The 12,348-nt window shown below is 50.6% G+C and overlaps 1 protein-coding gene across 4 annotated transcripts in view; it reads left to right on the top strand.

Moving 5' to 3' along the window:
• The window catches only part of MYO18B (myosin XVIIIB), a 232,385-nt gene that overhangs the window by 93,155 nt on the left and 126,882 nt on the right, over positions 1–12,348 (top strand). For all 4 annotated transcript variants that reach the window (XM_027566459.1, XM_027566456.1, XM_027566457.1 and 1 more), the window contains 4 exons: positions 2,080–2,145; positions 7,112–7,240; positions 9,122–9,265; positions 10,930–11,019. In XM_027566459.1, the coding sequence (XP_027422260.1) occupies positions 2,080–2,145; positions 7,112–7,240; positions 9,122–9,265; positions 10,930–11,019 (429 nt within the window). The remainder of the gene's footprint in view (positions 1–2,079; positions 2,146–7,111; positions 7,241–9,121; positions 9,266–10,929; positions 11,020–12,348) is intronic.

Here is a 12,348-nt window from a genome sequence, read left to right as displayed (position 1 = left end):
GAAGGGGGCGTTGCCTTTCTCCCCACTCCCCCACTCCAACCTGCCCTGCTTCCACCCTCACTGGATCTCATCATATTTATCGAGCTCCTGCTGTATACCAGATGCGGTAGAGGAAACTGATGAATTAAACATGGACTTTCCCTCCCTCATCTAGGCCAGGAACACAGGGTTAGTGGCCATATTCGGGAGAGTCCGGCCGTCCCTGGCCAGTGGGTGAGAGGACAGGGCGCTGGGGTGGCTGCCACGGGGGTAAATTCCCCAGTGGCCTGAGGCCCTCTGCCCCTGGCCTGGGCCTGGGCAGCAGTCCAGACATGGCGGTTGCAGTGTGGCCTGACACACCCTGATTCGAATTTGGCTCGTGTAACTTATAACCTTGGGGAAATGCCTTCATTCTGTTTTGTTTTTGGTTTTTTAATATTTATTTGTTTGCCTGCTCCAGGTCTTAGTTTCAAACTCTTAGTTATGGTGGGTGGGATCTAGTTAGGGATCAAACTCGGGCCCCCTGCTTTGGGAGTGTGGAGTCTTAGCCACTGGACCACCAGGGAATTCTCTTCCTTCCATTTTTTAAAAATTGTGGCAAAATATACATAACATAAAATTTAGCATTTTAGAGATTTTTAAGTGTGCAGTTTAGCAATATTAAGTGTTTTCACACTCCTGTGTGGCCATCACCACCATCCATCTCTAGAACTCTTTCTTTCTGCAAGACTGAAATTCTGTACCCATTGACACTAACTTGCCATCCCCATCACCCCAGCCGCCGGCAGCCGTCATTCTATGGACACTTTCTATGAATTTGACTGCTCTAGGTATGTCATATAAGTGGAATGATATGGCATTTGTCCTTTTGTGACTGACTTATTTCACTAAATATAATGTCCTTAGGGTTCATCCTCGTTGTAGCTTGTTTCAGAATTCCCTTCCCCTTTAAACATGATTGATATTCTGTTGGGTATATACACCATGTTTTTGTTCATCCGTCCATCTGTTGATAGACACTTAGGTTGTTGTTCGGTCCCCACTCATGTCTGAGTCTTTGTGACCCCGTGGACTGTGGCATGCCAGGCTCCTCTGTCCTCCATTGACACCCAGAGTTTGCTCAGATTCGTGTCCATAGAGTTGGTGATGCTGTCTAACCATCTCATCCTCTGTTGCCCCCTTCTCCTGTTGCCTCAATCTTTCCCAGCATCAGGGTCTTTTCCATGAGTTGCCTCTTTGCATCAGATGGCCAGAGGATTGAAGCTTCAGCTTCAGCACCAATCCTCCCGGTGAATATTCAGGGTTGATTTCCTTTATGATTGACTGGTTTGATCTCTGTGCAGGCCAAGGGACTCTCAAGAGTCTTCTTCAGCACCACAATTCTAAAGCATCAGTTCTCCGGTGCTCAGCCTTCCTTATTGTCCAGCTGTCACATCTGTACAAGACTATGGAAAAACTATAGCTTTGACTGGACAGACCTTTATCAGCAAAGTGATGTCTCTGCTTTTCAATATGCTGTCTAGGTTCATCATAGCTTTCCTTCCAAGAACCAAGTGTCTCTTAATTCCATGGCTGTCGCCGCCACTGCGTTTAGTAACACTTAGGTTACTTCCACCTTTTGGCTACTGTGAATGATGCCAGTGTGAACTGAGTGTGTACAAGTATCTGTTCAAGTCCCTGCTTCCAGTTCTTTTGGGTATATATCCAGAAGTGGAATTTCTAGATCATATGGAAATTACGTGTTTCATTTTTTGAGGTTTCACCATGCTGTTTTCTGTAGCAGACACATCCTCCATTTGTTTTGCATCTGTGGTTCTCTCCTCCATGAAATGGGTATGCTAGTGTGACGACCCACCTGGGGCTGCCACGAGGGTGAAGCGAGATGGTGCCTGTGAAGGTCTCAGCAGGGTGACGGCACACAGTCAGTACCCAGCCCATGCCCATCTGTGCACTTTCCTGGGGAGGTGGAACTCTGTTAGCTCACAGACACGGGAGACATCTGCTCTCTCCGGGTGTCAGCCCTCCAGCAAGCTGACCATCCACCCTGGGAGTCTCCAGCCCGCCATCTGTCTTCCCCTCTAACTGTCCTCTCCTTCCCAGGCCGTGGCGCAGCTCCTGCAGACACTGGACCTGGAGAAGAAGGCCGTGGCCGTGGGGCACAGCCAGGTGAGTAGGGCCTTCGTTTGCCGTTCTACCCATGACATCAGGGACCCACATGAGACCTGACTCTTGTCCTCCTCAGCTTCTGCTACTTCTGTGTGTCTCCTTTTCCCGCAGCTGAATGCAGGGCTAGTGACTCTCTGCCCTCCTTATATGACAAGGCCGTTAAGATAAAATGTGGTAAGTGTGGGTGGAGAGACCATTGAGGACTATCATTTATTAGAGGTGACACTCTCAGGGACCTCAGCGGTCTGCAGAGTTCACATCTGGACCTTAGTAGAACTTTCTGAACCTCAGAAAGGCCCACTTTCACTCGAAGCCTTGCAGCTTTTACTTTGCAACCACATGTAACACAGCTGTAGTCTTAGGGATTAGCAGCAGTGAGTGAGAGGAGAGGGCATGAGAAGAAGGCGTAAAATTTCAGAGCTGAGGGACATAGATTTCTCCAAATGGGTGTTGGGCCAGCAGCCTTTCAGAAAAAGTTTAAACACTTAGAGAAGAATTTCATGGAGCCCTAACATGCTCAAGGCATCCTCAAAGTTTTCATGAGGGAACATACAGTGTTCAGGACTCCCCAGATGACCTGACCCTGGGGCCTTCAACCCACTTGTTTCAGTAGAAGACCCATTACCACCTCCCAGAGTGAGTGGGTCATAGTGTGGGGAGTGAGCTACAGAGTTTGTAGACTCAAGGACCAGGTGGTGGGAGGAGAGTGGGGACAACATTTAGGAATACAAGCTGGAGGCAGAGGAGACTAGAGGACCATCTCCCCACTTAGTTACCTTCTGAGTGATTAACGTCGTCCAGGAAACCCTTGTCAGTTGCTGCCATGTTCAGGTACCACGTACAGTGCTGGGGCAGGACCCTGGTTTCCAGAAGCCCATCCTGGGGGCACTGTTGGCCCTGAGTGCCTCTTATCAGAGTGAAGTGTCCTGCCCCATCACACCTCTTTCCTCAGAGAGCTCACAGTCATTCATGCCAGTCCTTGCCCCCTAGACACACCAGCCTCCACCACAGGCTTCTTGGTCCTCCTAAAGCCTGTGGTAGAAGCTGTTAGTCTGCTGTGGTCCCAACCTGACTGGTCCACAGGACGTTCTGTGGACATTTCCAGCAGAGGAGATAAAGCCATGGGTTACTGGGCCCCACCACAAGCCTGGTGCTGTGCTAAGCAACATCATATGTTATTCGTCTTTTCCCCTCACAGTCTCTGTTGACATGATTATAATATCCCTTCTTCACCAGGGAGGAAACTGTACCTCTGGGAAGTCAGCCCTTTTCCAGTTCCTCTCAGGATCCAGGAGCACAGCTCCCATGGAAATGTGTACCAGTCCAAAGCCCAAGTTCTCTTCCTTTTTTTTTTTTTTTGTCACACCACACGGCACATGGGATCTTAGTTCCCCAGCCAGGGATCAAACCCATGGCCCCTGCATTGGAAGCATGGAGTTTTAACCACTGGACTGCTAGGGAAGTCCTCCCACTTTCTTTTCAAAATGCTGTGGTTCTATTGTTTACTCATGGAAATATACAGCAAATTATTTAATCAGAGGAATTCTTCTTCAGCTCCAAGAACATCATCCTTTTAGACTAACAGCGGTTCTCAAGGTGTGATCCCTGGACCAGCTGCCTCAGCATCGCCCGAGAGCTTCCTGAAAACACACGTCCTCAGGCGCTGCCACCCCAGCCACACCACTGACTGTGAAATCCTGGAGCGGGAGCCCCACAGTCTGAGTTGTAACAGGCTCCCTAGGGGATCCGAGGACGTGCCTAGGTTGGAGAAGCCCGGTTCAGATCAGTGCCTAGTTACTTCATGAGTTTCACAGTCAGTCCTTCTGACCCCAGCAAGTAATGCAGAATAAGACAAAAAGAGCCAAATGAGAAGTCACTTCTCACAGTCTCAGGGCGGTGAGACGAAAGGTCTGCAAGCCAGAGCACCCCTGATGACGCAGGACGAATATCGAGTCATGCTTGGCGTTCACGAAGAAACCATCCAGAGCCTGTCAAAGTCCACGTGTCCTTTTGGAAGCCAGGTGTGGTGGCAGACTGCCATCTTTAAGGGCAGATGCAGGTCTCATGCTTTGTCAGATTCATTGCTTCATAGGTGGGAAGGCTGCGAATAGGAGAGAACAGACTGAGCTGGTCCACACTCAGGCCCCACCACTGCCTCAGAGTGCGAATGTGGAAGAGTGACGTCTCTCTGAGCCCAGTTCCCCCATCTCTAAAATGGACCCTCTGCTTTCTGCATCCCAAGTCGGCTGTGGGGATCAGTACATTGTCATTTGACAGGGGTGGTGTGTCATTGTTTGTGGTAGGCATTTGCCAGCAGGGGCAGGATGCTTGTCAAACAGGGTAACATTTTAATGTTTAAAGAATTGATCTCCTCTAATCTGGAAAATTTCCTTCTCCAGGGAATCTTCCCAACCCAGGGCTCGAACCTAGGTCTCCCGCATTCTAGACAGACGCTTTACCGTCTGAGCCACCAGGGAAGTGCCTATAATCTGGAAAATTACTAAGAGAGAATGGCTAATTTCTCAGGAGTATTAGACAGGAGAGCGATGGCCACATTAGATGTTGAAACCTGGCCTGCAGCACTTTGAGAGCAAAAGCAGTGTGCCTAACAGCGGCTCCCAGAGATCCCATTCGGAAGGGGATGTTGGGACATTACACTCTGCTTGGGTCCAGTAGGCAGCTGGATCCACAAAGAGTGAATCACTTAGATTTTCCTTTGTGATTCTCGCCTCCAGTGCCTCACTGAGGCCTGTGCCGAGGGCCACGACATTTATGAAAAAGGTGGGATTCCACATGCCGTCAGCCTCCTGGACGGCGATGTGGTCTTAAAAGAGAAAAGAAAAGGAAAAAAAAAAAAAAATCACGATTCTACAGAGGCGATGACTTATTCCCATTCTGTGTATGGTCGTTTCCAATTATCTTTTTAATGAAAGCTTCATACTTAATCAATAACAGCTTTGGCAGCGCCTGCCGACTTTTGTAATATACGGACTAGTGCTGTCATCACTTTGATCATTGATTTTTTTTTTAACAGCGGCTTTTGGGACTCACTAGCTTGTGAAATTAATACAGTCATTATTGAGGCAATCTGATAGGTAATGAGTCAATCGCGTCTTTGTTTCAACGAGGCTGATTGTCTTGGCAGCCCGGCTCATAGGAAGTGTTGTGTAAAGTGATGGAGGGTTACAGAACAGAGTTAATTAGCAGCAATGGGGTGCGCTAATCTCCACGTTCCCTCCGAGGAAAGGTTTGCCGCGGGGCTGGCCGAGTGGTTGGTCATGGTTACAGAAAACAGGTTTAAGGGGATGAAGACTCGCCGGAGACCCTTGGTTCCCCCTGGAATCAGATTACTGTTCGGCCACATACCCCTGATGTTTGTGTACCACGTGAGCCAGGAAATGAAAGCTCCTCATGCCGACGATGTGAATGGATGCAGGAGGTGGACTCGAGGTTCCCGGATCAAGTCTCAGCTTTGCTGCTCACCAGCCACGTGAACTCGAGTTAAAATGGGACATAGGAGAAGAGCTTCTCAAAATGCAGATGCCATGCAAATGTTAATTACATTCAGTGACAACCATGGTCTCCTCTGGAGTCAGAGAGGGAAGTTAATCCCCGTGTTACCATTTGGCGGTAGAGGATCTGGGCAAAAGCATGCCTTTTTTAGCCCTAGGTTCTCCCTCCATCACATGTGGGGATTGGACACTCTCCTGGTGGTCCAGTGCTTAAGACTTCTTGCTGCCAGTGCAGGGGGCTGGGGGTTGATCCCTGGTTGGGGAATTAAGATCCCACATGCCACACGGTGCAGCCAAAAATGATTTTTTAATGGGGGGGAGGGGGGTTGTGGTAACTACCATTGCAGGGGAGGGGGTTGTGGTAACTACCGTCTCAGACTCTCCATGTCAGGTGTTTTGCCTGCATATCAAGCATCTGGTTCAGATCCAGAACTTAGGAGGGCTCCGTCCGTGTGAGCCATTAACGGATAATGCCGCAGATTATCTGACAGTATCAGCGATTAAGATGGTGCTCTCCAGCGGCTGGCCACCTTTGGGGCTACAAACCGAATCTGGTGAAGTAACGCAAGAGACTGTGCTCAGAAAATGAGCGGCATGAGCGCGTCTCTTCTTTACCTGTGGGGAGGTGACACCAGCCGCAGTGACCCCAGCACCTTGGCCAGGGCAGGCCTGGCCCCAGAGCTTCAGGCTCACTCTGAAAACCCTCCGCTGTTCCCCGCAGTCTCTGAGGGACAGCCCTGTGGGAGCCGAGAACGCACTAATCACTTTGCCACGGGAGCCCGCATCCGCTATTGAGAGCTGAGGCCCAGAGCTGTGAGCCTCCAGCTGTCTTCCACTCTATGCCTGTGTGCCTCCACAGGCGGCTCCAGCCTGGCCCCGGCCTCTTCTGACTGAGGAGGGCTGCCCCCACTTCCCCGCATTCTCTGCCCCTCCTTCTGAGGTAGGACCGAGTGTTTCTGGGGCAGCTCTTCTCTCCTGGCCAGCAGCACTTGTCAAAACAGAATGCATACTCAGGAATGCCACCCAGCCCGCTGGTTCTGCACCCCCTGGGGCAGGGCCTGGGAATCCTCATTGACCACACTCCCTGGGTGGTGCAAGGACCCGGAGACATGAGGGGCTTCTCAGCAAACGTGCTTGAGTCCCCCTAGGGATTGTCTGGATTCAGCAGGTCTGAGGTGGGGCCTGGGATGCTGCATTTCTAACAACCCCCCGGGTGGTGACAGTGACCACACTCAGGTGTGTGGGCCACACTGTGGAGCCCTGGGGGCCAAGAGAAGGGAAAGAGGAGGCCTCAGGAGACAAGGTGCTTTGACCATTTAGAACCCCGGTCCAGGGCAGCTGCTCACAAACATTTTGGTTGGACTCAGGAGAAGTGGGGCTGAGCTGCAGCCCCTCCCACATGAGACAGTCTGATGCATTTGTGGAGAGTCACCTGCAGCCTTCCCTCCCTCCAGGTCTTCCTCAAGGCGGGCGTGGTGTCCAGGCTGGAGAAGCAGCGGGAGAAGCTGGTGTCTCAGAGCATCGTCCTGTTCCAGGCGGCCTGCAGGGGCTTTCTCTCTCGCCAGGGATTCAAGAAGCTGAAGGTGGGGGCGCTGAGTGTCGCGTGAACCTGGCAGGGGTGTGGGATCTGGAATAGCGTCCTCCACACTGGTCCAGGGGCTGTCATCCCTGCTTCTCACACTTGCGCTTGTGCACGAATGTCCAGTGGATATTGTTAGCGTGCAGATCATGGTCCAGTGAGTCTGGGGTGGGCAAGAAGGTCTGCCCATCTCCCATGCTGGTGCCCACACTCTGTCCAGGTGATCAGACTTTGACGGATACTTTGTAAGATGATACAGCTGTTTCTAGGATGTTGACATGAGTTTGAGTAAACTCTGGGAGCTGGTGATGGACAGGGAGGCCTGGTGTGCTGTAGTCCATGGGGTCACAAAAAGTTGGACACTTCTGAGTGCCTGAACTAACTGAACTGACATCAAATCACCACTGATGAGAGCCTTGGTCAGGATGTCCAGAGGTTGTCCAAGCCCTCCTGGGCTGGAAATGATTTGTCTGTCCCATCTCTGGGGAACTTGGCTGCTGTGGACCAGCAGACAGGGCATGGGCAGGATCTGTCCACGGAGGCCTTTAGGACCAGAGGGCAGGGTCAGAGTCTGCAGTCCTGAGCCGCGCTAGGCCACCATCCTCAGAGCTCTCCAGAGCTGAGTCTCCTCTCTGCAGCCTGCACGATGCAGAACACAGCACGGCTCTAGAGGCAGACAGGAAGCATGTTTGAATCTCACCTCTACCACGTAGTCGCTGAGTGGAGGTGACGTGAGGTAGCATGCATGTAGTACAGGACATACCACATGTAGCTGCTCGGTAATAGTACCAGCTGCCGCTGCCCTAGTGTTGCTAATTACTGCCACCAGCACAGAGTCTTAGTGCACGTGCCCCCAGCTTCTGTGAACGTGTAAACTCACAAATACGTACTTGGTAAGAATAGAAAAAGGCAAGAAGATTAATAATGAAAATACTGTGAGCTGTCTCACCAGCCCGTTGTGCTCAGGTAGTTTATGCCGTGGATCAATTTGAAACAGGCTAAATTAAGAGCCTGGGCTCTACCTGCAGCGACACTGCAGGGGTTCAGATCCTGACTCCACCTCCAAGAAGCTGTGTGACACTGGACAAGTGACTGTACCACTCTGTGCCTCAGTTTTCCCATCTGTAAAACGGGGATGATGATAACACCTACCTTCATAGGGCTGTAGTGAGGACTGAGCTGCTATAACATGCTCCAGGTGGTGTCTGGCCTGTGGGAGGCGCTGTGCCAGCTGAGCAAGCCTTGGCTGTTGTGATGGTGGCTTCTTACTTAGCTTGATTCCCACCTCTGATTAGAATGACCTAGGTCAGTGGTTCTCAAAGTGTGGCCCCCAGACCAGCAGCATCCACATCAGCTAGGAGTTTGTGCACAATGCAGATTCTCGGGCCCTGCCCCGGGCTCACTGAATCAGACGCTCTGGGCTAGAGCCCAGGCACCTGTGTTTTAACAAGCCCTCCTGGAGATTTGAGGCACACTCAAGAGTGAGAAGCGTGGACTTGTGTTTAAATGCACTGGAACTGGTATCTCTTCCTTAAATATCAACCGACAGCATCATTATGGCCACTGCTTCTTGTGGGCAGGTTTCAGGGATTTTCCAGGAGTTTTGCCTTGCACAGTGACTTTTGTGCCTAATCCGCATGTGAGAGTTGACCCCGTTGTATTATATTTCTACTCCTTATCCTATTGTTATTATTAGTTATTCCAGACTAAATTGTGGCCTGATGCTGAGAGCCTGACTCCATTAAAGGAAGCCTTTTTTTTTTTTAAGTTCCCCATCCCTTCCACTAAGGATAAACCGATATCCTCCAGCCCCCTTGCCCACCGCCCTCTGCCTCCTTCAGCTGAGCTGGGAAGGGCCCTCAGTCTGCACTCTCATCCCCTGCAGATTCACCGGCTGGCCGCCCGGTGCATCCAGAAGAACGTAGCTGTGTTCCTGGCGGTCAGGGACTGGCCGTGGTGGCGGCTCCTGGGTTCCCTTCGGCCCCTGCTGAGCGCCACCATCGGGGAGGAGCAGCTCCGTACCAAGGAGGTGGGTCCACACGGTGGGCAGGGCGATCCCCACTCCCCCACCCCCTCCAGCCCGCTCCCTGGTGTTTGCATCCAGACTAGTGCCCCCAGCCCTGGATATTCTTCATCCATAAATGCTCCACCACTAGCCCTCACTGCCCCTTTACAGACATCCCTCTGCCCCAGCTGGAACAGCCTCCCTCCACCCGGTGCCCAGCTCCTCGGTAGGTGAGTGGGTGCTGGTCTGAGGCCGGCACTCCACCTCTCCTCCCAGAGAGGGTCTGTGGGAGAGTCCGTGAGCTGTTTATTTTTGTGCCTCTCAGAGGATACTCCCCCTACCCTCCCTTCAATCCCGTTAGCACCCACTTGATACAGGTAACTGTTCTGATTGTTTAGTCGCTCAGTCATGTCTGACTCCACGGACTGCAGCCCACCAGGCTCCGCTGTCCATGGGATTCTCCAGGCAAGAATACTGGAATGGGTTGCTATTTCCTTCTCCAGGGGCTGTTCCCAAACTGGGGATTGAACTCGGGTTTCCTGCCTTGGCAGGCAGATTCTTTACCAGTCAGCCACCAGGGAAACTGTTCTGGCTGGTTTCTGGGTTATCCTGCCTGTTGTTCCTTTTGGCAAAAATGAACAAATTCAGGCATATCTTGGAGATCGTGCAGGTTCAGTTCCAGGCTGCCAAGATAAATCGGATATCACAGTGAGTCACGTGAACTGGCTGACTTTCCAGGACCTATACAAGTCATATTGACGCTGTTCTGTAGTCTGTTAAGTGTGTAGTAGCATTTGGTCCCCCCACGATCTGCATACCTTAATTAAAGGATAATGCTTTTGGAAAAAATGCACCAATAGACTTGCTCACCGCAGGGTTGCCACCAACCTTCAATTTGTAAAAAATGCAGTATCTGCAGTACCCAGCACAATGAAGCAAGGTGTGCATGTACACACGCGGGCACACGTGCACACGTGCAGTACACACGCGTGCGCACACACACACACACACACACAGGACTAATGGTTTCTTTCTTACACAAAAGGTGGCATACTCTATATTCTTCTGCAACTTGCATTTTTCACTTCAAAATAGATTTTAAGAACCATGCCACATCCTGTTTTTGGATTATTTTTTAAACTTTTTTAGTTGAAGTATGTTTGACCTACAGCATTGTACATTTAAGGTATACAGCATGTTAATGTGCTGCATTTACGTATTGTCACATGGTTCCCGTTTTTATAGAAATCTTCCTTGTTCTCTCTTCATGGCCACATGGTCCTCCTTGGGGTGTGCGTTTTATGGTTCACTCCACTGGCCTGCAGGGGGTGAGCATTTCAATTGCTCCTGACAGTGGTGCTGTAAACCTCAGGACGACCCCCTGGCCGAAAGTGGTAATTGGGGAGGATGAAGAGCTGGGTGCCCCGTGTCACTCGGGTGTGCCCTGTCTCACTTGGGCATGCACCGTCTCAATAAACAGTGGTCTTGTTCCAAGGATTTGCATCCAGACCCTAGTCCAGGCTGGTATGGACCGGGCTTGCCTGAATAGAGATGATCATATTCAGAAATGGCCGTCATCACAGATGGGCTGGCTGCATCACCCACTGCATTTGCTGGCCACTCTTGACACGTATGGAACCTGCACCTCCAGTCCAGAATGGCTTCTGTTACTGTGTTTGCTTTTGTAGGCGGAGCTCACAGCGCTGAGGCAGAAGCTAGAGAAGGCAGAGAAGTCTCGGAATGAACTCCGGCAGAACGCAGACCTGCTGGAGAGCAAGGTACCCCCATCCCTCCTGCACGGAGAGGAGGTCTGTTGATGGGGAAGGTGACAGTGAGCCGGGCATGGTGCTCAGTCCCTTCAAGACTCCTCAGAATAACCCTGTGAGGTTCATGCCACTCCACTCCCCATTTTACAGAGGTGGAAACGCAGGCTCTGGGGTATTAAGTGCCTTCCCCCAGCCCCACAACCAGCAAGTGTAGAGATGAGTCTCAAAGCCACGTCATGTGGCTCCCAAGGGAAGAATTGCTTAAAGAAGTCACAAAAGCACAGCTCGCAGGGGAGAATGATCACTGTGACCCTAACAAGGTGATCAACTTCTGATTGTCAGAGCATAAAATAAAGACACACCATGTTCTTGAAGATGAAATTTACAACAAATGCAACTGACAGAGTAACCAGAATATGTAAAGAACTTCCTCAAATCAATTGGGAAAAGGTAAACATTCCAGTAAAAAAAAAAAGTCGGGGGGGGGGGGCGGGCAAAAATTAGAAATTGGCAGTTCTCAGCAGGGAAACTCATTTTAGGAGTTTAAAGGATCAGGAATGCAAATGGCCAATAAACTCATGAAAAGACTACTAACTAGCAATCAGGAAATGTACATTAACAGCACAACAGGTATCACTTAATGCTTGAAATGGGCAAAATCCTGAAGTCTGATGTCGCCAAGTGTTGGCAACAGGAGTGCGTAGCAGCGGGAACTCATGCTGCTGGTATGGGTGTCAGTTGGTCTCGTGGCTCTTGAACAGTCTAGCGTCATCTCTGAGAGTTGGCGCTGCCTGTGCCCTGTGGCCCAGCCGTTCCACTTCCAGGCTCACATGCTGGAGAACCTCTCTCACAGAAATGAAAAGACAGGACGCTTTCAGCAGCAGTGCGTCTCATGTTGAAGAGCATAAGCACCCGAAAGGGCGTCTGTTGGCAGAATGGAGGAACACATCTTGTTAGACTAAAACCTGAGTTACCACAGTGAAAATGAATAAAGAGATGGGCAAACTATGGCCCACAGGGCAAACCCATGTCACCACCGGTTCTTTATAAATAAAGTTTTATTGGCACAGCCACGCCCATTCATTAGTGTGCAGTCTCTGGCTGCTTGCATGCTACAAAGGCAGAGTTGAGCAGTTTGTGACAGAGACTGTGTGACCTGCAAAGATTAAAAATATTTACTATCTGGCTCTTTATAGAAGAAAAGGCCTTTCAGCCAGAGATATAAGAACCAATTTGGATTGCCCTTAAAAAAGAAAATGCTGAAGAAAAAGAATTGAGTACTGTTGGCTTTTGCTGGTGAACCTAATTGCAATCCCTGCTAGCCATCAGCCAAACAAGCAC

This window comes from Bos indicus x Bos taurus, chromosome 17, assembly GCF_003369695.1.
Source record: "Bos indicus x Bos taurus breed Angus x Brahman F1 hybrid chromosome 17, Bos_hybrid_MaternalHap_v2.0, whole genome shotgun sequence".
Classification (NCBI taxonomy): Eukaryota; Metazoa; Chordata; class Mammalia; order Artiodactyla; family Bovidae; genus Bos; species Bos indicus x Bos taurus.
Note: the sequence above shows the minus strand (reverse complement) of the source record. Positions and strands in the feature narration are given on the sequence as shown.